A 23,863-nucleotide genomic window follows, 5' to 3' on the forward strand; every position below is an offset into this window, starting at 1 on the left:
CGTGGTCATTTCTCTTATCTTTTAAGTTTCAATTGATGATGAAATTAAAAATGCCCAAAATGAGGTGGGTTTTTTTGTTGTTGTTGTTTTTTTAAGGTTTAAAAAGACTTTCGTACTGAGGAATGATAGTGATTTATATGTTAATTAAAACCAAGTTATAATAACCCATAGCGCTTTTTGCAGAGTGCCTTCACATATGCGATTGTGTTTGATAACGATTTAATAATATATCACCACAGGAAGATTGGAAAGCCTGTCCTGTAGCAGTGCCTCTGGGCAACTGGCAGGACCAGAGACCATCCCACCCCTCTGCATTCCCTGCTAAGGTGGAATTTGCCAAATTGGGTTCAGAGGTGCCGTTTCTACAAACCTCTTGGCCAGCTTTGACGTGGGCCACCTTTGGGGCAGTGGCTTGGATCCTTCTCCTGGCCCTTCTTGATAGCACAAAGCTTTTGTTTGTCTGTCAGCCTTGAAAACAGTGCAGTTTTTTGGTGTTTTGTTTTCAGGTTTGACGGCGGCCCCTCGAGTAATCAGGCTATCAGGGTGCCTACCCTGGATTCTTTTGTAGTTACACCAGGCATTAGGCTGACTGTTCAAGGTCCCATCCCTGGCACATGACAGAGCGAGAGTGACTTGGGCTGACCTTACAAGCACCATCAATAGTCCTGACTAAGGGACGTAGACATCTCAGCTCCCAAGTACCCTCTAGACTTTTATCAGCAGCAATTTCTGATGTCGGAAGAACTCCAAGCTCCCTGCTGGCCACAGGGCATTTTGCTGATATGGTGGGAAGTGTGGCCAGACATGCACTCAGACAGCACTGTCAAGAAAGCCTCTGAGGCCGGCCCTGAGGGAGACTGGTTGAGGTGGGTCTGAAGGCCTCGGGGCGGCTTCAGCTTACACAGACCTCTAGTGACTCACCTCTGGGATGGAGGCTGCTCTCCTAAACTCCGTGCACCTTTTGATGTGTGCCTTTTTAGAAACTGGGGGATAACTTTCCTTTTCTGCACCTGTCATGTCTACCTCCCACTCCACCCCCTTAAAATCATTAATCACTGGAGAAGAGGGAGGGGCATCTCCAGCCCCAGCAGGTCCCCGGGGGGCCTTGCTCATTGTAAGGATTCAGGCTGTGTTTTAAAGGAGCGATGGTTAACCATGGTTCCTCCTGTCAAGCGTGTTCCCTCCTCCTCTCCTGGGCACCCTTTCCGGCTACTCAGATTGAGTGGTGGCACAACTCAGAGTCAGTCTGAGGAGATGAAACCCCTGGGAAGCACAGGGTGAGGGGATGACACACTGGAGGCTGTGTCACTCTGGGCAAGCCCCTGCCCTTGCTGTGACCTCCCACTTCCCAAATTAGAATGGAAAAAAAGAACCGGAACCCAACTGACTTCTTGTTCACAGCGGAGGCCTTGAGCCCCTGTTGTACCTTTCCTCAGAGACACCACGGTGGTGCCCGAAGGGTGCCATCACCTGCAGCATGGTGGGGCCAGGGGTGGGGGAGCTGATCTGACTTTTCTAATGAAAAAAGCAGGAGTTGTGTACCCCACCGCCGAGAGGAATGTGGAGGTCACTGCAGTAGACTGGGGAGACCAGTTATCTTTCCCCTTGTCATGACCTTGTTTTTTTTTCAAAAGCTTTTAAAAGAATAGAGAAAATGTTGTCTTAATCCGTTTTTAAGTTGTTCCTGCACCCTCCCTCCAAACACACACACACACACACACACACACACGCACGCACGCACGCACGCACACACACAGATTTTTTTTTTTTTTTTGAAACTCTAGTCATTGAGACTGGTAGAGGCTGAATTAATACTTGGTTCCCATCCAGATGAGCTAGCATTATTCTTTTACTTGGAGGAAAGAACCAAATTATATGAGCCGCCTGATCTTCTTGACAAATATTGCCTAGTGAAATAATTAAAATCTTGAAGGAAAGGAAATTTCACTTGTGAATACTTTGTGTGTCTTTCACAAATGTTCTCATTGAGGCTCCCCCTTAAATACCATGAATTGATGAAGGAAGGGGAGGGTGATTAGGGAATCCTGAATCCCAGCTACCTATTTTGTAAGTGGGGATAAGACTTTGGAACGAGTCCAAGGCCTGGCTCCTCCAATAGTTCTCGCCCCCTCTTGGAGTGAAAAATATTGAAAGTCTGAAAATAATGAAAGCACATAAGTGGCAAGGCAGAGGGATTTTCAACTCCGATTTCCATATATTGAAATTAAATATATTTTAATGATACTCAACTTGCTGAAAGAGAATTTGCGAACTAGATTTTAAAAATCAATAGAAACTGGCCACATAAGTCTTTAAGAGATCCCTAGTCAATGTCTCGGAAATGATTTTTAAGTGCTGTGCTTCCTCATGAAACAGACGAAGGAAATCCCACTCAGACCATGGTTCCCCTCTGGTGGGAGCCTCACCTTTCCATTTTGTCCTGTCTTCCTGTTTGCTTTCAGCGTGCATGATGATTTTCCATTTCAGCTCTGGCACCGAGGGCTCTCCCAGAGAGGCACTCACAGATGTAGTTGCTCCACAGTGGAGAGAATGTCAAGAATGCTGACTATCTTTAGACCTGCTTCATTCTTAGCAGATAAGATATTATTGACACTAAACAACACTCTGGAAAAAAATTAGTTGTCAAGGAACACGGTAAATGTGACCACACGAGTCTGCTCCAAGTGTCTCTACAATGTGGGCAACACCAGCTGACTTGGGGCAGATCTCTTGACAGTCTTAAGAGCATATTTTCAAATTCAAGTGAATACTGTATTTCTTTGGCATAGCCGTGTCAGCTATGACTGAAAGACACCTGTGCTGTTCGCTTTTTTAATTTATTTTTATTTTCAGCTCAGTGAAATTTTAATCCAGACTCACTTCTGCTTGTTGCTTTTAGTGGATGGTCATGTCCTTCTGTAAGTTAGACATGAGCCAGGGAGAGCCACAAATGAATAGAAATAGCACTGTGTTATCATCCATTATAAGTAAACTGTTCACATCGCCTTTCTTTGCCCTTCTGAGGCGATAGCGGTTGCGGGAGGCCCTTGGTGGGGTGGGGGTGCCTGCAGTGAGGGGCCTCGCCTGCTCCGGGGTGGCGCTGTGGAGCGCTAAGTTCAGCCTTTGTGTAGCTGAGCTCAGACATTTTAAACAGGAGGTGGGGGAGTGGAGCAATCTAAATTTAAACTATAGAATCAACATTTTCTCTCAAAATTGTTCCAGTTTTTAAGAGGCGTGGGTGGATCCTGTGAATTGTGTGATAATGCACATGCTTTTTCCTCCCTCCTGCTCGTGGCAAAACATTTCCAGTGACTTGCATTTGGGGGCTTTATTCTCAGACTGCAGGCTGGGGCGGGGGCTCCCTTTTTTGTCTTTCACTTTTTTAAGAATTTTAAGGACTCTTGGGCTGGCTTTTTTTTTTTTTTTTAAGAAGAAAAGCTTAGAGCCCTTAGGTGATCCCTAAAGATGTTTAAACTTGATGTCACCACTTCTTTGCAAAGATAAGAATTTAAACATGATAAAAGTAATTAGCATGGAGGTGTTGATCAGTTAATCCTGTCAAACTTTTGAGGAGGTAGGCAGTATTACATGCTCCACCCTAGGGAAGAGAAACTTGGAACTTGAGAATTAGTGACTTGCCGGAGGACAGGCAGCTGGTGAGTGGGGAGCCCAGGATTGGAACTCAGGCCTGTCTGATTCAGAATGCAGGTGCACGCGTTGTCCTCGAAGTTAGGATGTAAACATAGTTTCATTTTTTCATTGGGGAAGATGGGAGGCCAAGGTATGGAGATTTTGACAGCGCAAACCCTCTCCCCTCCACCATTTACCCCAAGTGGAAGCAACTGGCAGGGCCCTTCTGAGGCCTGGCATGACTTTCGCACTGGTGCAGGTGGCCTGTCTCCAGTTAATGATGAGTCCGTTTGTAGTAACACTGCTCTTGAGTGTGCGGCGTAAACACACGCTTCCATGGATATTGCCCCAGCCACTGTTCAAAAGGATGCTGTCCTAACATGGCTGAGATTCCTTTCCTCACAATCTTGAGTTTTGAGATGCTGCTCCTAATTCACAACCACACCGTTCCCACGTTCTCCTGTAGGTTGGACGCGATAAATATGAACCCGCTGCCGTTTCAGAGCATGGCGACAAAAAGAAGGCCAAGAAAGAGAGGGATATGGATGAGCTGAAGAAGGAAGTTTCCATGGTAAGTACTAGGAGGAAGGTGGCCTTTTGTTCTTCTTAAAAATTAATTGTCTTAATCTTTTGAGTCTATGAGCCCTCCACCCACAAGCTATCCTTCAGGCGGAGACTTGCTTCATTTTCAAAGTAAAGAGATAATGGCAGTTGGACAGATCTCACTGGGTTGCACAGGTTAATGTGGAAAGTTTTCATTTAAAAAAAGCTATTAGAAAAATAAATAGATAGGTAGATAGAGCAAGCTGTTAGAGAGTTGGGCACATTTTTTTCAACACTCTGGCATAACCAGAGGTCCACAGAGGAACGACGGTGGACTCCCTGGGCCTTTGCTTTTGTGTCCCTGGGTCATGTTCAACATGGGGAACTTCCGACGCCTCCAGGCTTGGAGGCCTCCCTGGAGGCAACCCGTCTAGACTTTGGTCTTCAGAGAAGGCAGGTGAGGTCTTAGTCTCTAAGACGGATGGGTTTCTCCAACGACATGGGGCGGCAGTAGGGCTCCCACCACACAGCTCGGGCCGCCCTCCAGTGGAGACAGCTCAGGAGGTGGCTGTGTGGTCGCCAGGCCATTGGGCAGCGGGGAGAAGTGAACCAGCCGTCTGCCGAGGAACAGCTCGTTCTGAGCCTAGTGATCATGATGCGTGACACTGAGACTTTAAAATCCTTCCATATCCATACGGTACCGTGTTTAATCCTGTTCTGTCTCTTTCCCTCAGGATGACCATAAACTTAGCCTTGATGAGCTTCATCGCAAATACGGGACAGACTTGAGCCGGGTATGTACTAATTAATCTGTGTTGTCCAGCGCCCTGGTTTCCCTCTCACGTTTTCCCCAGTGTCCTGGGCCTAACCTTGGGGACTCGAGGAGAATAATGACCGCCACCAGCTGACAGGCACAGAGCCAGGGCTTTTGTATGCTGTTCTGCTGTTTTGCTTCCCCCAAAACTTTTTCAAAATGGACATTAGTTCCCCCATTTTGTAGCAGGTGACGGACTGCCAGTTAAGTGGGAGCCCCAGGATCTGAAATTGAATTGCTCCAAAGCCGCGCTTGTCCCCTGACCTTGTGCTTACAGATCTTCTACGTTTGTTAAATTGAGTTGACAATTTTCAACGAGTTGAACCCTCAACAGTTCAGATTTTTGCAGTTGTATCGGCCAGCTCGTTGCAGTATGTCAGGACCTTGGCTGGTCTGTCATTTCTTTGAAACTTGTTTTTTTCACGTGTCAAAGAAACCTTTCAATAAAGCATCTGTTGTGTGCCCTCATTATCTAGGGCATTTTGATACTAACTTTGCTACAAACAATATAAAAGTAAACAGGGCTATGTAGGGGTGGAGTTTGTTATTTTCTAGACAATCACTAAAAAGTCCGGGGAAGGACTTGTAGCCATTGTTTCAGTAGATTATCCAGCCGTTCTAAGGCGGGGTGGTGAACTCTGAGAGGAGGCCTGATTCTAAGGCCTAGCAGGCAGCTAGCTCTCTGAGCATGTCACACGGGCCGTGTCACTGGAGTTTTCAGTAGATTCCTATGAAGTGTGTTCTCTGAGATCCCAAGTCAGTTACTCAAATGCTGTGGGTCTGTTTTCTTACACGGAAGATGGGGTTAATAATACCTACAAGGTGTTGAGGTGAGAATTAAACAGTTAATCTGAAGCACTGGGTTCAGTGCCTGGCATGTGAGACAGCCTGGATGGCTGGGGTTGGGGGTTTTATTCTGTCTGGGGATCGCACCATGAACTGGAAGCAGAGGAGGGTCTTCCTGTAACTGCTTGGAGTTCTTTTTCCCTTTCCCCCATACTCCCTAGTTAACTCCAATATGAAAATAACATGAAAACAAAGTATTTATACACACTCCAGGCAAAAATGTGTTTTATGTCTTTTTTCTGACTTGGCATCGTATCATGAAAGTGATCGCATTTTCCCCTCATGGCGGAAGCCTTATGTCTCCTGTCTGCTGTCAGTGCATCTTGGCTTTAAGGCCCATTGGAAAACAGCAGGGGCTCCGTACAGTGGACCCTTTCAGGGAATACTTTTCAACTGACAGGTGTACTGGGGGCTAGCTAAAGTATGCCCATGTGTGAGCCCTGCCCTGCCCGACAAGAGTTTTAATTGCTATCCAGAGAATGAAGTTCTATACTAGAGCTTGGCAATTAACCCAATAACAGGCTGGATTCCTACGAAGATTTTTTTTTTTCCTCCTTTGGTATTTATAGAGTGGGTTTTTTTTCCCCTCTTCCCTGACAAATTCAATACATAGGAAACTCAAAGCTCTTCATTTGCAAAACTGACTGATTCGTTAAAGTTGATATCTTTTTTGGTAAAAATGGAATTTGGAATGAATCCTTCATCTGAAACTCAGAAGAGACCAGACGCAATTCAAATCTGTCCATGGATCAATTTTAAAAGAATTTTAGTCTGGGTGTTGTAGGTTCCTCTGGAAACTTGGGCTGTTATTGGCCTGAACCGTGTCTGGGAGGGGGGCCCATCATGAGAATTTTCCAGCTTCTGTGTGGGCCTGGGACATAGAGTTTTCTCCCCAGCTCCCTTCCTGCAGCTTTCCTGCTGTCAGGTAGGTGTTTTAGCTTGTAAGTCCTGGAGTAGTTTGACTTACTTACTCCTCTTTCTCAGGGCTTAACAACCGCTCGAGCTGCTGAGATTCTGGCCCGCGACGGCCCCAACGCCCTCACTCCCCCTCCCACAACTCCCGAATGGGTCAAGTTCTGTCGACAGCTGTTCGGGGGGTTCTCAATGTTACTGTGGATTGGAGCAATTCTTTGTTTCCTGGCCTATGGCATCCAAGCTGCTACAGAAGAGGAGCCTCAGAATGATAATGTGAGTGCTTAGTTCCTCACTGGGATCAATAGGGATGTTCAAAGCCAGCTTTGCCACTCAGTTATTTTCAGTTACCCCTGGTTATTTGATGGTTTTTAATGGGGAAAAGTAGCGTCAGCCACTGGTGCCCTCAAGGCCCGTCCATCCCTCCTTCTTTCTTTCAAGTTCTCTCTCCACCTCCTGTCCCATGTGCAGCGCTGCTCTTCCAAGCTGGGCGTCCATCGTGCAGGTGGCTGCTGTGAACGGGCAGCTCTGCTCAGGCCTTGGCCCGGGCCCGGCTGCCCCTCCCTGGCAGAGCACAGCTTTTAATGTGGGAACATCACACGTGTCCAGAAATGTTTGGTAGCCATGCTTCAAAAGTCACAAGTTTCAAAAGTCTTCGTTTCAATAAAGCAGGAGAAATCGATTGATTTCCGTTCCCAAAGTCTAAGTTAGTGGCCAAGTGTTGGTGTGACTCCGTTTCTGACCCTCCTGTCCACCATCTCTAGGACAATAAATATGAAGATATGAATTCTGTCTTTCTGAAGCCCTGATCTCTGTTAAAAGTCTGTTTTTAATTCAGTTGAAAATGGACTGGATGTTCCCAGTTCTCGGAGAGCCGTGCTCCTAACTCGTTTGTTCTGCCCCAGCTGTATCTCGGTGTGGTGCTGTCAGCTGTCGTCATCATAACTGGGTGTTTCTCCTACTATCAAGAAGCTAAGAGCTCAAAGATCATGGAGTCCTTCAAAAACATGGTTCCTCAGGTACCTGCCACTTCGTCCTTCCACATCGGTGACTTGACAGCCCCAAGGACGTGAACTAGTGTGAGGTTAGGGTTTTCCGAGTATTCAGTGACTCCGTCAGAGGGAGAGAGGGGTGCTTTCTCCCCCCGACCCAAAGCCAGACCTATCTTTCCTCTGCCCCAGAAAGTGACTGTCTTTTCCCTCTGAACTTACACTGAAAGCGCACCCCTGATGGGAACAGGACTGCCGCTTAGATAGCCTGAGCAGAGCAAGCTTTTGTAACTTGTATAAATAAAAAGATGAATATCTCTGTTTACACGTTCAGATAATCAGGATTACAGATGGCGTTTTGTGATTTGATTTGCTTGTTTTGACACTCTCTTCTCATTGGTATGCGTTTTTATCTGATGGAATGGTGAACTGTTTTCCCCTTCCAAAGCAAGCCCTCGTGATTCGAAATGGTGAAAAAATGAGCATAAACGCAGAGGACGTTGTAGTGGGGGATCTGGTGGAAGTGAAAGGAGGGGATCGAATCCCTGCCGATCTCAGAATCATATCTGCAAACGGCTGCAAGGTAGGTCTGACCAGAACCTCCGTGAGTCGCGGCAGCCTGAGACAAGGCCGTGTGCTCACAGGACGTGTCTTCCTCACGGGCAGGTGGACAACTCCTCACTCACGGGTGAATCAGAGCCACAGACTAGGTCTCCGGATTTCACCAATGAAAACCCCCTGGAGACAAGGAACATTGCCTTTTTTTCAACCAACTGCGTGGAAGGTAGACCATTTTAAAGCACTCTTTATCTTTAGCACGGTGTGGCGCTTATCTTGGGCACCACCAAAAAGGACCACAGGCACGATTTCCCTCTTCGTTCTATTGGCCCCATTTCTGACCACATCGGTCAAGCACAGAGCAGAAGCAGAGGTTTCTTTGCTGGCAGGAAAGCCCAGGGAGCCTTGGGCTGTGTTCCCTGCTCCCTCCCTCCAGCATGCCTCATCTGTTGGCAGCACTAATAGCGTGGGTTTGGGAGCCTGTGTCCTGCTAGTGGAGAGAACGCCCCTGCCAGAGTCCCAGCATATACCACCCAAGAGCTGGCCCTTAAAAATATGTGTGTTCCTGTCTGTTTTGTTTTGTTTTAACTCTGCTAGGTAGTCATACACATTCTGTGGCTTCTTTGGTAACATGTGGTACAATTCTGCCTCCCCCTCTTCTTAAGGCACCGCACGTGGCATTGTCGTGTACACTGGGGATCGCACTGTGATGGGCAGAATCGCCACGCTGGCTTCTGGACTGGAAGGAGGCCAGACTCCCATCGCTGCGGAAATCGAGCACTTTATCCATATCATCACGGGCGTGGCCGTGTTCCTGGGCGTGACCTTCTTCATCCTTTCTCTGATCCTGGAGTACACCTGGCTTGAGGCCGTCATCTTCCTCATCGGTATCATTGTAGCCAATGTGCCCGAAGGTTTGCTGGCCACTGTCACGGTAAGAGGCTTGGGAAGGTGACGCTCGCTCGCTCAGATCTTTGGTCTTCAGCATGAGACTCTCTGCTGCCCTTCCCTGGGGGCTGCCAACTTGGCTTTATTGCACGTGTCTGTACATGGGTCTTCTTCAAAGCCACCCAGTAGGGTTAGACGGTGAGCAGACCCCGGCATGTCTTTATACAGGAGATAGTAACCCAGAGTATACTTTGTTTCTTAAATGATCACAAGGCCCAGAACAGTGTAGCAGAGAAAGGAGATCTTCAGGGTGAGTGGGGGAAACAGAATATGATAAATCCTAGCCATTTTCACTTTTCATAGACTGCTCAGTGGAGGAGGGCAGGGGAAACCCCATAGACATGTTACCATGATTACTTCTTCAGACTTGAGAGGAAGGTGGGAGAGATACAGACAAATGGCTTCCACGTTAGGGGGTACCAGCACTTGTGTAGAATCTCAGCCTGGTTGAGTTTGAAGTAATCAGGCTCCCGACACTCGCAGGTGTGCCTGACGCTGACCGCCAAGCGCATGGCCAGGAAGAACTGCTTAGTGAAGAACTTGGAGGCCGTGGAAACCCTGGGCTCCACGTCCACCATCTGCTCAGACAAAACCGGAACTCTGACCCAAAACCGGATGACGGTGGCCCACATGTGGTTCGACAATCAAATCCACGAAGCCGACACAACGGAGAATCAGAGTGGTAGGACCAGGGCCCACCGCACACTGCAGCCTTACCTGCTTGCTTCTGTTTTTGCTTCTTAATTTTTTGATTTTGATCATTTGGTTAAGGAATAAAGGGTTTTAGATTTTTTTTTTTCCTCTGCATGTCAGTACAAATATGGCTGAAAAATACCTAAAACCCGACTAGTTTCACTTAACTGGGAAATGAGATGTGGGGTTTCACATTCTTATGGGACTTCTAATACAGAGTTAGCGCATTCTTTTCCTCTCCGCTTGCCTCCACCAGGTGTCTCGTTCGACAAGACCTCGGCCACCTGGCTCGCTCTGTCCAGAATTGCGGGTCTGTGTAACAGGGCGGTGTTTCAGGCTAACCAGGAGAACCTCCCTATCCTGAAGGTATGCTCGGGCGTTCTGTTAGGCTGCCTTTCTAGTGCGCAGATGCCACACAGGAAGCACCATCTGAGTGTTCTTTCTAATGGCACGTGACCTTTGGGGGCTGTGAAATAACTGTTCATCGTAGGACACTCAGAATGGTCCACGGGGTGCTTTGCGATGTGTAACTTGAGTTGTGTTATCTGTAGATTGCAAAGTACTTGGAGTGCCCCGTGGTCCATACTGGCCGGTAAAGGCAGAATATACAGTTGAAACTGATCAAGGGGGGTTGGGGGAGGCAGCCTTTACTGGTGAAAAAAACCTAACTAATGAAATCGAGTCTTACCACGCTTGAGTTTATATGATAATCACGTAACCTCATAGACAGCAAGGTCTAGTTTTGTGACTCGATAATCGCATTTGCATATTAGGATATAGTGGATTCCAGTAAATCCCTTAAGCCATTTACTTTCTTAAAATAGCTCAGCTATTTCTCTTGTCTTATTTGTTCTTAGCTTGCTTACTAATGATGCAGAAATAAGCTCAGCCTCATGGAATGCACATGAAATTTGAAAGGACTGAGATTTTTCTCTGTTGCCCATTACGTAAAGACGTGGTCCCAGAAAGGTCACGAGCTGCACAAGGTCTTTGAGGACGGGGACGAACCATACAAGGCCCTCTGGGCTGGCCCACTCTCAGGGAAGCTGCCTGGGGTGGGTCTGGGTAGAAACCACGTTGTCCAAGCGGATGTGGCTCAGATGGAACGGGGACGGCTTGTGTTGTGAAGCTAGGGTTCCTTTATTCCTTAGAGGAGATGAATTGACGTTGATTTGAGGAGGATGTTGTTTATCTTGGGATAAAACTTGAAATGCCTGCTTCATGTTCTTTACCTCAGAGTGGAAATTTTCTAGGCTCTGAGCACAGGGACCCACAAGTATCCAATCTTTCCTCATTTAAAAGCTCCAGAAAGGTAGCATGAGATGTATTTCTAAGTATTTCAGGAGGTTGGGGCCATGCGATGTTAATGGCATCATTTTAAAAAAGAAAAAAACACAGTGCAGCCCTATTCTGCTTTAGTAAAGCTGGTCTTTATTAAAATGATCCCACTTATGTCATTTTCTTACCAAACCTGTCCACGTTTCTTATTATCAGAGCTACTGCTTTTGGAAGCGACTGTTCTGTTAATCTGCTCATTTTTGTGTGCAGCTTGGCACACCAGCATTCTTAAATGTTTATCTGTGTACAAGTTGGCTGCAGCAGCTGAAAATGTTGTTAGTATGTTCAAATTCAAGTGTGTCACACCAAATATCAGTGTGTGTTACCTGAAGTGTGGGCTTTAACTAAAACGTTGGCTGATTACATTACCAATGGAGCTAATAATAGCTTTCAGTTTGCATCATTCAGGCCCAGATAATTCTGCTCAATTGAATTATGTTTAGAACGTAAAGTCCTCTGCTTTGCCCTTGACACAGGCAGTTTGCCCTCAGTCTCGAGAACCCAAGGCGTTTTCTTTTAAACTGCAGGGCAATGAAGGGTACCATAAATATTTATATTCTCCCTCTGTGTTTTCAGATTCATAACCAGGAATAGGTGGTTGGGAATACTGTTAGCTTTGAGATTTCTCAACAGGCCTGGGGAAGGTTAAAAAAAAAAAAAAAGAGACTGAAGTAAGTTGGAAGGGTGTGTTATGTTTCTCCCAAGGGTAGGTGACACCTTTGTGCACTGATTCAGGTGGGGAGGCTGACAAGGAGGAGGTTGGGGTTGGAGTCCTACAGGCTGTGATGCCATGAGTCACTCGCCACCACCGTGCTCCTCCTCACCAGACCCTCCTGTGCTTCTGATGGGATGGGAAGACATTCTGAGTTTTCTGCTGCTTTTCAGTGATGCCTCAGTGAAGCGTTTTCAGGGTCATTAACAGAGAGCCTCTGTTCACAGCGGGCAGTCGCAGGCGATGCCTCTGAGTCCGCACTCTTAAAGTGCATTGAGCTGTGCTGTGGATCTGTGAAGGAGATGAGAGAAAGATACGCCAAAATCGTTGAGATACCCTTCAACTCCACAAATAAGTACCAGGTCTGAAGAGCTGGGGGCATCCTGGGGTGGGCGAGGGGACAGAGGGAAGGACAGAAGTGAGCGGGAAGAGCTGCCCACCCTCCCTTTCGGACTCTTACAAGTTAAACACTTTCTAAAAATGAATTATTCAGACTTTTTATGAAGGATTTAACTGTAAATCCTAATCCTGACCACATACTGAGAATCCTAATTTATTTGAATATCAGTAGAATAAATGAAGCTTTTTTTTGTTTTTGAGGGGGGAAGGTAATTAGGTTTATTTATTTTGATGGAGGGACTGGGGACTGAACCCAGGACCTCGTGCATACTAAGCACACACTTTACCACTGAGCTGTACCCTCTGCCCCAAGTGAAGCCTTTTCTAAAATGCTTTCTGGGTCTTTTGAATTCTTGTTTGTGTTTTGGAGTAGGTGTGGGTATGTGGGGAGGGGGCTAGGTAGGGCTTTAGGTGCTCAAGCATGTACCAATCCCTTGTTCTGAATTTTCTTCAGGAAAATTCTGTCCATGAACATGTGTCAGGGATGTATGAGTACCTCACCAAGCTTGGTTTTTACTGTAGCATTCAAAGTATGCCCCAAGGTGTGAGGCACTTCAAAGTTCAGAAATGGGATTTTGGTTTTGTTTTTTTTTTCCCCCGAAACAAATACTAAACAGTAAGGAGCTCAGCTTCCCTCCATGGGCTGCCATGGCCAGCCATCCAATGTTCACATCTCCACAATCCTTTTCAGTTGTCCATTCATAAGAACCTCAACACAGCTGAGCCCCGGCACCTGCTGGTGATGAAAGGTGCTCCGGAAAGGATCTTGGACCGCTGCAGCTCCATCCTCATCCACGGCAAGGAGCAGCCCCTGGATGAGGAGCTGAAAGACGCCTTCCAGAATGCCTACCTGGAGCTGGGCGGCCTTGGAGAGCGAGTTCTGGGTATGTAGATCACCCGGTAAAAAGGCCAGGAGATGATTGCCGTTTATTGTGTTAACATCTGTCTCCTGTTAACCTCCCTACAGCCTTTCTGGGCCAATCCTCCTTCTCCTTTATTTGCCCCCTATTGCTTTGAAAACAGTGCTGGAGAAACTGGGCAACAGAATCCTACTGGTTTGCTTCTGACTCGAACTTAGACCTTTGGTCTTGTCCTGGTCAGTTCTGTTTGCTCAAAAAAAAAGAGGGGAAGAAGAGTTCCATTTTCTGACTTTTGTTGCAATGTCTGTGATCTGTAAAGTTAGTGAAATTGTAATGAAATCAAAATTCCTGGGGCACCTAGATTAAAGCCATTTCCTGACTCCCATAGAATGGTTGTGAATTTACACGGGCATTTACGCCACCAGCTCATAAAGTAGATAAACAGTGAACGTTGGGCCTAGAGTGCCACCTGTCCTTTCTGCTGTCAGCCACTGCGAATAAGAAGTACGTTCACCCATTGCGTCCTTGGGAAAGTGGCATTTACAGTATTTTGTAGGTTGACAGGTAAAAATTTATGTAATTCTGTTCTCCTTAGTTTGGATTACTTAGAACTGGTCCCATTCTTTGCTCATACCTGCTCCTTCATCTAACATGAAGTGTCTTAGGTCTTTGTCCAACTCAAAGTTCACTCGAAAATGTTCTGTGTCTGCACCTCCACCCTCCCAAAGGAGAAGCAAGCTCATGAACCTGCCTGATACCACTTAACGTAATCTTCCAACAACATTGAAAGAAGTGTCTTGAGTATCATGATTCTTGTATTAATAATACAAGATGATAACCCCCTTGGGCAGAACATGTCTGATCTGCATTTATCCTCAAAGAAGCTGGCATCGTGGCCCGCATGGGTGCTCAGGGATAGATTTTTGTTAACTGAACGGTGAGCAGAGATGCAGCCTTGATCCCCCCCACCAAAGGAAGGGAAGCTGAGACAAATAATTACATGATTTGCCAAATCTGAGTAACTCGGCAGGTCTAGGAGCCTGAAACCCTGATGCTCAGAATCCGTCTTTTCCACATTAAACCAAAACCTCTTCCCTTGAGGCTTGGGGACAGGTTCTGTCTTTTGCCTGGTTTTTCTTCCAGTGACTGTGTCATTCATCAGTGTTCACTAAAACTCATGTGGTTATCAAAGTAGACTTTAAAAAAATATTCCAAACTCAGCATCCAGCAAGAGGCAGGTGGTCTGAATGACAAGGCTCTGTTGTCCTGCTGCTGCCTTGGTCACTGGAAGTCCTCACAGGCTTCCCGCCCTCCTGCAGGTTTCTGCCACCTTCTCCTGCCAGACGAACAGTTTCCCGAAGGGTTCCAGTTTGACACCGACGATGTGAATTTCCCTCTTGATAACCTCTGCTTCGTGGGGCTCATCTCCATGATTGACCCGCCGAGGGCTGCTGTCCCTGACGCCGTGGGCAAGTGCCGAAGCGCCGGAATCAAGGTAGTGCTCGGGCGCCCTCCTTAGTGATGTTGCCCGTGGGGTCCACGTGGCAGCTGGTGTTCTCACCTGGACTATTAATTTCTCATCTCCCAAGCTTTAGTTACCACCAAAGAAGATGGTATTTAATACCAAATGGTATAAAAATGTTGGTGTAAATTGCAGGTGTGGGATTAAAAAACAACAACACTTAGATGTAAGCAAATTAAAAAGAGCAAAAGGCTTTAAGCTTTTGAATTTTGAAATATCTGCCTTGTTCTAAATGAATGTGCTCCTTGCAGTGAATGGCAAGTCTTCTGTGTTTTCAGTTCGCTTGGTGTGCTCTGTCTTAATTCAGGTGCGGATACAGTGTGGTTTGTTTAGTGTCCCTTGTTGCTGGCTGTTTGATTTGTTTCCACTTCTTCGTCCCCATGAGTATGGAATGGAATGCAGCCCTGAAAAACTTTGTAAAAATTATTTTCCCACCACTTTGACCATAGTCTTCCAGCTATAATCATTGTGTGAAAAAGAGCAGTAACGAGTTTGAATTCTTGCTCCTTACTGGTTTCCCTCCAGATTGGGCCAGTGTAAGGATGCTGACCGGTGATATATGGCGCCTTCGCCTACCAGCATCAGATTTTATCATTTTTTTGTTGGTTTTAGTAAATTTGAGTATTTGTTTGTGCTAGTGTAAAAGGAAAGATACTCTAAGTGACCCTATGCAGAGATGAAATCTGGGTGTTACTTTGTGTCTTCTGTGAACATGTGTTTATATTTTTGGCTAGTTAACATCTATCAGTTTCACATTTGCATTTCTTTCCCTTTGATAGTCCAAGCTGAGTCATCCTTAACATTTACTCTTGCCGACTGAGACTTCTTAAGTCATTTGCTTGGCAGCTGCATTCAGTAAATTGTCCTGTTTCTTGTTGCAGGTCATCATGGTCACTGGAGACCATCCCATCACAGCCAAAGCCATTGCCAAAGGTGTGGGCATCATCTCAGAAGGCAATGAGACCGTGGAAGACATTGCTGCCCGCCTCAACATCCCAGTGAGCCAGGTGAACCCCAGGTAAGGCAGAAACTCAGCACAGTCTGCCTTGAATGTGCAAATGGTAATGGTTGGACACCTTCAGCTTGGTTCTACATGGTTTCCTCCTAGGCTCCCTCTGGGTAGGGATGCCCCTCCAGGGCCAGGCAGCAGCCTTATTGTTCCCAGGGAGGGTTTTCAATAAGAGCAAATCGTAATAAGCACCACTTACATGGTGCTTGCTCTTCTAATTACTTGATACAGTAACCTGTGAAGGTAGGTGCTATCCCCACCTTGCAGAGCAGGGAAGCTGAGGCCAAGTCATGAAGTTCACCCAGCAGTCTGACTTCCCATCTCATGCTGTTAACCGCTGGGCTCCACTGCCCAGCACCTCGTACCCTGTCAGTTTTCAGGTCCACACTAACAGAATAAAATGGGGAAGGCACGATTGTCCAGGTAGCTCCAGCCAAAAAAGGAGAATTTTGGTAATGAAGTAAAAAATAATTTGAGACAAGATAGTTTTGTTTTTAACATTTCATTAAGGTTTAGGGCCACCCCCACCTCCCACCAAACTCTGGTCTTTCCGTTAGCTTCTGCCACTATCTAAAACTTAGTCACGTTATTTCAGTGAGTCTTACAAAGGTGGGGAAAGGAAGATGACAGATACAGGCCTGCCCACCGGTTGTTGTGAGTCTTGAATGAGATACTATATATGAAAATATATAGTAAAACACTGCTCAGGTAAACGCTTTTACCTTGGGGGCAGTGTCCTCTGGCTTTTGTGTTCTGTGGCAGTGTTCTGCATAGCGTGACAACATGCCCTCGTGGTGACGGGCACCGAGCTGGTGAAGTGACTGGTGACCTTTTTTTTTGGTTGTAATCGTAGGGATGCCAAGGCCTGCGTGGTACATGGAAGCGATCTGAAGGACATGACTTCTGAGCAGCTGGATGACATTCTGAAGTACCACACCGAGATCGTGTTCGCCAGGACCTCTCCACAGCAGAAGCTTATCATTGTGGAAGGCTGCCAGAGACAGGTCAGCACCCAGCCAGGACCGGGCTCTTCCAGGCGCCACTGACCTCAGTGGTGGCCGTTCCAGTAAAAACAAAAAACAAAGCAACAGTGGTGGAAACACGACCCAGCTTTTCTCAGTGTCAGTCTACGCGTGCCAGTAAGAAGCTCCAGGCACACAGAGAAGAGTGACTGGGTCATGGTGTAGCGGAGACACGTCCTCTCCTCCCTTCACCGTGACCCAGTCAGCCTCAGAACTCGCCTGGAGTAGCAGAGTGGGCCTCCCGTCCACACTGGGGGTGTGCATGGCCAGGGGACTCTCATCCCATACATTGAAAAGGCCGGGGTGGGGGGCTGGTGCATAAAGGAATGGGGCTTTCCAAAGTGCGCATGACTGAGTAGCTCTTGTTAACAAGTGGGGAACATGGGTGTTGTCACTTACTGGGCTCTGGGGTTTGGTAGCAGCTGTTGTGCGTTCTTGGCCAAGATGGTTCTGAGTCTCTGCAGAGTCTTGGTGGGGATGGAGCAGTGTCTGTACCAAGAGGTGAAGGGAGGCTACACCTCATTCATCCCCCTCTCTAGGCTGCGCTGTCCCTAACCCACACCCCTCCCTGTCCTGGCAGGGCGCTATCGTGGCCGTCACTGGCGACGGGGTCAACGACTCTCCAGCTCTGAAGAAGGCGGACATTGGGGTGGCCATGGGGATCGCTGGCTCTGATGTGTCTAAGCAGGCTGCCGACATGATTCTCCTGGACGACAACTTTGCCTCAATTGTGACTGGAGTAGAGGAAGGTGAGCATGCTGCCTGGGAAGCGTTCACTGCAGCCTCGTCCAGATGCTGCTGAGCAGAGTGATCATTGCTGTGCACTTATGGGGATATTGTCCCTCTCGTTAAAGCTACACAGTTAAAAAAAAAAAAAATTCTTGCTCTCCTATTTCGTAGGTCGTCTGATCTTTGATAACTTGAAGAAATCCATTGCCTACACCCTCACCAGTAACATTCCAGAGATCACCCCCTTCCTGATATTTATTATTGCAAACATTCCACTACCCCTGGGGACTGTTACCATCCTCTGCATTGACTTGGGCACGGACATGGTGAGTGCGTGTCCCAGCTTCCGTACCTCACAGTGTTCAGGTGTGGCACTGGGCTCCCTGCGGTGCTCCCAGGAGCCGCGTGGCCACTGTCAGAAGAAATTCTCAGCAGTGATCTGTCCAGTGTGTCACAGCCTCAGCATCAAAGGATCAATGTTCATCCTTCCTCAGGACAGCTGTCAATACCCATTTATCAAATAGGAATCTTCCCTTGTGTATAACTTTTTTTTAAGTGGGACTTGTAATATCTGTTATGAAAAACATAAAAACAGATTTTTTAAGGGAGGGCAAGAATCTTAGACTAGAAGGTTCCCAACATCAGCTTGCTGGTTTCTGATGACTTTAAATCCCTCCTCCCCAGGTCCCTGCCATCTCCCTGGCTTATGAACAAGCAGAAAGTGACATTATGAAGAGACAGCCCAGAAACCCCAAAACTGACAAACTCGTGAACGAGCGGCTGATCAGCATGGCCTACGGACAGATCGGTGAGCCGGCAGATCTCCTGTGTCTATAGCGGTGGCGTCTGCCTCAGATGTGGGGTGACTTTCAAATCTGGGATGAGCCATGACCTTGGGTGAGAGTAGGGATTTTTTAGATTCCCTTCCATGTGAGAAAAACTCCTTTGCTGTCTGCCCAGAAACCGGAGTTCTCTAGACCGAGCACCCTGCGATGGGGCTCGCCTCTGCCTGAGAGCAGAGGCTGCCCCTGCTCCTGGGGCCTTTCACATGCCAGGCCCGGTTCTAGGGAGCTGCACTGTTAACCGAGAGGCGGCCTTTCCTGGGGAAACACAGTATCTTTTGCTAATGTGGATGAGAGTTAGGCTTTGAGGGTTTGGCTTTGGCTTGATTTCTGTTCCACCCATAAACATGACCAGCTAACAGGAGGTCTAGGTGGTAGGCAGTGGGCATGCCCTTTGATCCTAGAGCCCATGCCTTTTAAAACTTGGGGAAGCCACCAGCTAGTTTGTTCTCTTCTGGAGTAATGGGTTGCATCACTGTGAGCACTTGGGTAGGAGGGAACAGAAGGAGTATGTTACGGAAATATGGTAAAGATTGATTTGACTGCTTCCGACAACAGAGTACCTGGCTGATGGCCAGAAAGACCTAATTTTGAGCAGAAGGAAGACTGCGTCCAGGCCAGGGGAGGAAATCCCACTCTGGGGCGTTGAGGGTTGTGTGGTTGGATTGGATCCCGGGGGAGAAAGGTCCTGAGCGTAGGGGAAGATAAGGACTGGGTCAGAAAGTGCCACATTCACCGTTTCCACAGAAGCCAGCAGGGAGGTAATGTGTGAAAACTGAGAGATGGGGGGAAAAGTTACAATTTCTCAGACATGAAAAAAGGAGGGAAAAGGATTTTTACCCCCAAGGTCCTACCTTGACAGAAGCAGAGGTGATCGGATAATAGAGGTGGAAGTTTAAGAGCCAGGCCCGGGTACCCCCTTTTAAGCCCTAGAAAGTGACTGAGAGTGGAGCAGGCCTGGGCGAGGAGTGTGCCCCACGTCCTCCGACCCACCATCCTAGCCTGTGAGTGATGGGCCATGGCGATCGCGCTCCCTCCAGTCCCCTCCCAGGCTGCTGCCGTGATCAGATGAGGCGTGGGGCGATGCCCTTGCACCAGGCCCTGGCGCTTAAGTGGTCTTTCCCACCTCTCAGGTATGATCCAGGCCCTGGGGGGCTTCTTCACTTACTTTGTGATTCTGGCCGAGAACGGCTTCCTCCCAATTCACCTGCTGGGCATCCGAGTGGACTGGGATGACCGCTGGGTCAACGACGTGGAGGACAGCTACGGGCAGCAGTGGGTGAGTGAGGGCCTCCCGCCTGACCAGTGCCGGACGGGACTCCTCCAGCCCCGGGGATGGCTGGCAAAGAGCCAGGCTCACTTGTCTGCCTTGTGCGTTTCAGACCTACGAGCAGAGGAAAATCGTGGAGTTCACCTGCCACACGGCCTTCTTCGTCAGTATCGTGGTGGTGCAGTGGGCCGACCTGGTCATCTGCAAGACCAGGAGGAACTCGGTCTTCCAGCAGGGGATGAAGTGAGTAGGCTCAGCCAGGGGTCCTGGCTCACAGAAGGGGTCAGGTGATGTCAAAGCCTTTTGCAAAAAACCCAGCACCTAACACAAGGCAGAGTTTCTGGAATCTTGTTTTGAGAGCGCATGTAGGAAGCAAAATGTAATTTTCTAGGCTTTTTCCTCTGACCCCGAGTACCTGAGTTCAGTAGTAATACATGAAGACGCTAACCTGCCATGCAACACGCAACTTTAGAAGATATACTTCTGTTTGCATTTTTAAACTTTCCCCCCAACCTTGTTTTTAGGAACAAGATCTTAATATTTGGCCTCTTCGAAGAAACGGCCCTGGCTGCCTTCCTTTCCTACTGCCCTGGAATGGGGGTGGCCCTGAGGATGTATCCCCTCAAGTAAGTCGTCTTCTAGCTCCAGAAAGTGTGAAATAGCCAATGTGGCTTTTCCTCTCTGACACGCATTAGTAGCCGTTACTCTCAGAACCTTTGGGTGATGTGTACAGGAGTTCCTCTGTCCTGGAAAGTGAGGAAATGCTGACTCATTGGTAGCACAGGCCAGCGAATCTAGCGCTTAAGATTCGGCCTCGGTGTGGCCACCGGGCTCTGTGACCAGGGATTGCTCGCCAGCTCACTGTGCCCAGCACTCGAGTCCACCACAGTCCCCTTGTCCTGAGAGGCCAGCGAGGGTAGCCTGGAGTTTGGCGGCAGGTTCAGATCTTGATCTGCTGACCCAGTCACTGTGCGTCTCACAGCAAAACCCCCCCACCTTTGGGGGGCTCTCAGAGGAAGCAGCTGGAGCAGCAGATCTGAGGTCCTCTCGCTTCACAGGCGATCCCAGGTAGTGTTCGTGGATCCCAGGCAGAGTCAGTCAGAGGAAACTGGGTGTTAGTCTTTGGTTACTTTCAGGATGAGATCAGTGAAAGGAGGCGAGGGGAACAGGCTAATGAGAGAGTCCAGATGGACCAGAACCTGACTGGCCTTAAATGCAGTGAACAGCTCTGCACTTGAATATTCAACAGACTTGAATTTTTACATACAGGATTTACCACATACTCCAGTAGCATTGTGAGCACTGAGTGTGTTTGTGGTGTCTGCTAACTGGTTGCGGTCAAGCAGCTGCAACCTGATTAAGCCACAGAATGTGGGACCCTGTGAGTCAAGCTTCTTGCCCAGATCCCTCTGGACTCTCACTAGTCTGTTCCCCTCACCCCTCTTCACTGATCTCATCCTGAAAGTAACCAAGTGCCATTGGCTTCACCAACTTCCCGACTATGGCGCTGGGGTCGCCTAGCGCCCAGGGGCTCATCGTGCCAGCCCGTCCCAACACCCATCCAAGCTGATGCTAGTGACTTCGGTGCTCTTCCTCTGCCTGCATGTTTGGGAAGGCTGTTCCCGTCCCACCCCATCAATCCTGGTAGTTCTCCTGGGGCTTGTCCCCACGTGGTCCCGCCTCCTGGGCGCGTGCAGCTGCACCGCTTTGCCATTGTTGTCACCCCATAGATTTCGAATCTCCAGAGCACGGACCACTGCATCTTTTTTGACTTTGTATCCCCAGCCCCCTGCCCAGAGCCGGCACACAGGTCAAGCCTTGTCCAAGCTGAACTCTGTCATCACAGGCCACTGGTTACTCAGAGGAGGCTGGGAGGCCTCTAAAAGGCCAAAATCAAAACTCTCACAACAGCAGGCTGGTGCCTCCGGTCACCTCTTGCTGCGACTAGACAACTTGTTCCCAGTAGGTTCTGTCCAGCGTGGAAGGCGGTTTAGTCACTCTGGTGCCCAGCTCAAACGAGGTCATCTTCTCGTGGCTGTGGGGGACACACAAGACAGGAGGAGGAGATGCCAGGGCTCTGCCCTGGGACAGCCTTCCCCGCGTGGCTGCTGTGGGGAGCTGGTAGTCAAGAAAGCATTGGCCTCCATTGGAGGCTGCCCATCTCCAGGCTGGAGACAGTGGCGGCACCCCCTGGGCCCCCAAAGGCCCTGATCTCTGTTAGAGCTCAGCGTCTTCATTCCCCATGTTTGGAACTCAGTACTCACCTGACTGTCCCAAATTCCACTGTCAGAGACCAAGTTCAGGGGATGGTTAAACTATTTGTGACCCGCTCTGGCAGTTCTTTACCTAATGCCACAGGTATACTTGAGCGTCCTCAGAAAAGCTGAGATCATCGCCAAAAAACTCTAAGCTGACCTACAAGCCCGTTCTCAGAGAAGCCCAGCTACAGCTGGGCAGGCGGTCTGCATCTCCTGCCCCTGAGGGCCCTGCGCACACAGAGCAGCCGTCTGTTTGCATTACGCGCTCTGTTAGGGCTCGGCCGTTGCCTGGGCTGGGCTTGTTCTCCTCGTTGTCAGTGTGCTGATGCGCGGTTCCTCTTTCTTCCTTTGACTCGTGTTCACATGTAAATTGGCCCCTGATTCCATTTCCAGACCTACCTGGTGGTTCTGTGCCTTCCCCTACTCTCTCCTCATCTTCGTGTATGATGAAGTCAGAAAACTCATCATCAGGCGACGCCCTGGCGGTAAGTACAGGCATTTTTAGTTGGGGGGAGGGCGGGCGGGGGGCCCCAGCTGCAGTTCTGCTGGCTTTTGCTACATTTCCTTTTGTAATGTCTGGGCTCCTCCACAGTCAGCCTGCTTGGCTGAGTAAGTCCATTGGAAGCCAGCGGTAAACTGACTCCCGGGACAGCCCATCCTCAGCACGGAGGTCCCAGCTGAGGAATCAGAACTGACCAAACACAAACCAAATAGGACGCAGTGGAAACTTGGTCCGAAATCCAAACCATCTCTCCAATTAACACATTCCTCTTAAAAACACTCTTAAAAACACTTAACTAAATACAGTCAAGGGTCCCATATTGAATTTGGTTAAACACCTCACCCCACCCCATTGGCCCATTCTTCTTGTCTTTCCCTCCCTTCCCTGTCTTTCCCTCCCTTCCCGGGGGAGGAAGACTGACTGAAGCTTCTGTCTGTCTCTCTGCTGCCCGCAGGCTGGGTGGAGAAGGAAACCTACTACTAGACCCCCTCCTGCACGCCTCGGAGCATTATGCCACACACTCTGCACCCACCACCCACCCCCTTTTTGTGTACTTCAGTCCCGGAATTCCACCCTGGTAGGAAAGCACCGAAGCATGTGGGGGAGCCAGATGTCCTGGAATGAAGCATGTGGCTAAATGGGGGGCGGGGGGTGGGGAGGGCTGCCTGAGAAACATCGTCTGGGAACGACTGCGAGGAAAGTTTCACGTGCCTTTTTGTTTTTGTAAAAAGGAAAACTTGGAAAGACTGAGAGAATACATTTTATATCCGGATTTTTACAAATAAAGATGGCTATTATAATGGAACTTGTCTAGTGCCCGCATCACTTCTGGGGTGCAGATATCTGTGCAGGGTCCAGCTGGAATGGTGGTTCCCCACACATGCATCCCCGGCTGGCAGTTCAGCATCACCTGGGAACTTGTAACAGCAAACACTGATCCAGGAGCTACCCAACCAGCGGTTCAGTAAGTCCCCGGGTGATTCTGACTCACATTCAAGTTTGAGAACCCTGGGTTAAGAGGAAGCTTTCTGCCCACATTCTTGTAGTCTGAGTAGATGAGCTTACCTGACCCACGTTCCCATGGGCTCCTGCGGGTGCTGTCGCTGCAACTCCGCCTGCTGCCTTCACATCTTGCTTCTTGATGGACATACCTGTCATATAAAGAACTTTCAGACCCTCAGAGGAGAGAGACCCTTCTCTTCCCGTCCTGGTCACAGCCCCACCTGCAGTTTCTCAGATCACCACAGCCCCATGTGTGTCTAGACCAAAGTTTGAGAAGCAGAAACCGACATCTCTACAGTCAATCAGGGCACATGTGCATCTCGCAGTGTACTCCCTTCCATGGATCCTGCTCCTCCTGGCACAGCATCAGACAGCTCCGCTTCAGAGTGGTGATGTGCCAGGGGGTACTTAGGAATAAAAAGGTAAAAGAGAGCTGTTTACTTCAGGGTCAAGTCTAAGACTCCC

The 23,863-nt window shown here is 48.6% G+C and overlaps 1 protein-coding gene across 1 annotated transcript in view; it reads left to right on the forward strand.

The window, feature by feature from the left end:
• ATP1A1 (ATPase Na+/K+ transporting subunit alpha 1) overlaps nt 1-22,965 on the forward strand; it is a 29,142-nt gene extending 6,177 nt beyond the window's left edge. The window contains exons 2-23 of the mRNA XM_074370255.1: nt 4,097-4,201; nt 4,908-4,967; nt 6,818-7,021; nt 7,651-7,764; nt 8,183-8,317; nt 8,401-8,518; nt 8,958-9,226; nt 9,724-9,922; nt 10,190-10,299; nt 12,211-12,345; nt 13,074-13,266; nt 14,562-14,737; nt 15,646-15,782; nt 16,627-16,777; nt 17,376-17,544; nt 17,696-17,850; nt 18,209-18,332; nt 19,500-19,645; nt 19,749-19,879; nt 20,161-20,262; nt 22,288-22,379; nt 22,851-22,965. Coding sequence (XP_074226356.1) covers nt 4,097-4,201; nt 4,908-4,967; nt 6,818-7,021; nt 7,651-7,764; nt 8,183-8,317; nt 8,401-8,518; nt 8,958-9,226; nt 9,724-9,922; nt 10,190-10,299; nt 12,211-12,345; nt 13,074-13,266; nt 14,562-14,737; nt 15,646-15,782; nt 16,627-16,777; nt 17,376-17,544; nt 17,696-17,850; nt 18,209-18,332; nt 19,500-19,645; nt 19,749-19,879; nt 20,161-20,262; nt 22,288-22,379; nt 22,851-22,879 — 3,054 coding nt within the window. The 3' untranslated portion in view covers nt 22,880-22,965. The remainder of the gene's footprint in view (nt 1-4,096; nt 4,202-4,907; nt 4,968-6,817; nt 7,022-7,650; nt 7,765-8,182; nt 8,318-8,400; nt 8,519-8,957; nt 9,227-9,723; nt 9,923-10,189; nt 10,300-12,210; nt 12,346-13,073; nt 13,267-14,561; nt 14,738-15,645; nt 15,783-16,626; nt 16,778-17,375; nt 17,545-17,695; nt 17,851-18,208; nt 18,333-19,499; nt 19,646-19,748; nt 19,880-20,160; nt 20,263-22,287; nt 22,380-22,850) is intronic.
• Nucleotides 22,966-23,863: the final 898 nt, after the last annotated feature.

The sequence above is a fragment of the Camelus bactrianus genome, chromosome 9 (genome assembly GCF_048773025.1).
Source record: "Camelus bactrianus isolate YW-2024 breed Bactrian camel chromosome 9, ASM4877302v1, whole genome shotgun sequence".
Classification (NCBI taxonomy): domain Eukaryota; kingdom Metazoa; phylum Chordata; class Mammalia; order Artiodactyla; family Camelidae; genus Camelus; species Camelus bactrianus.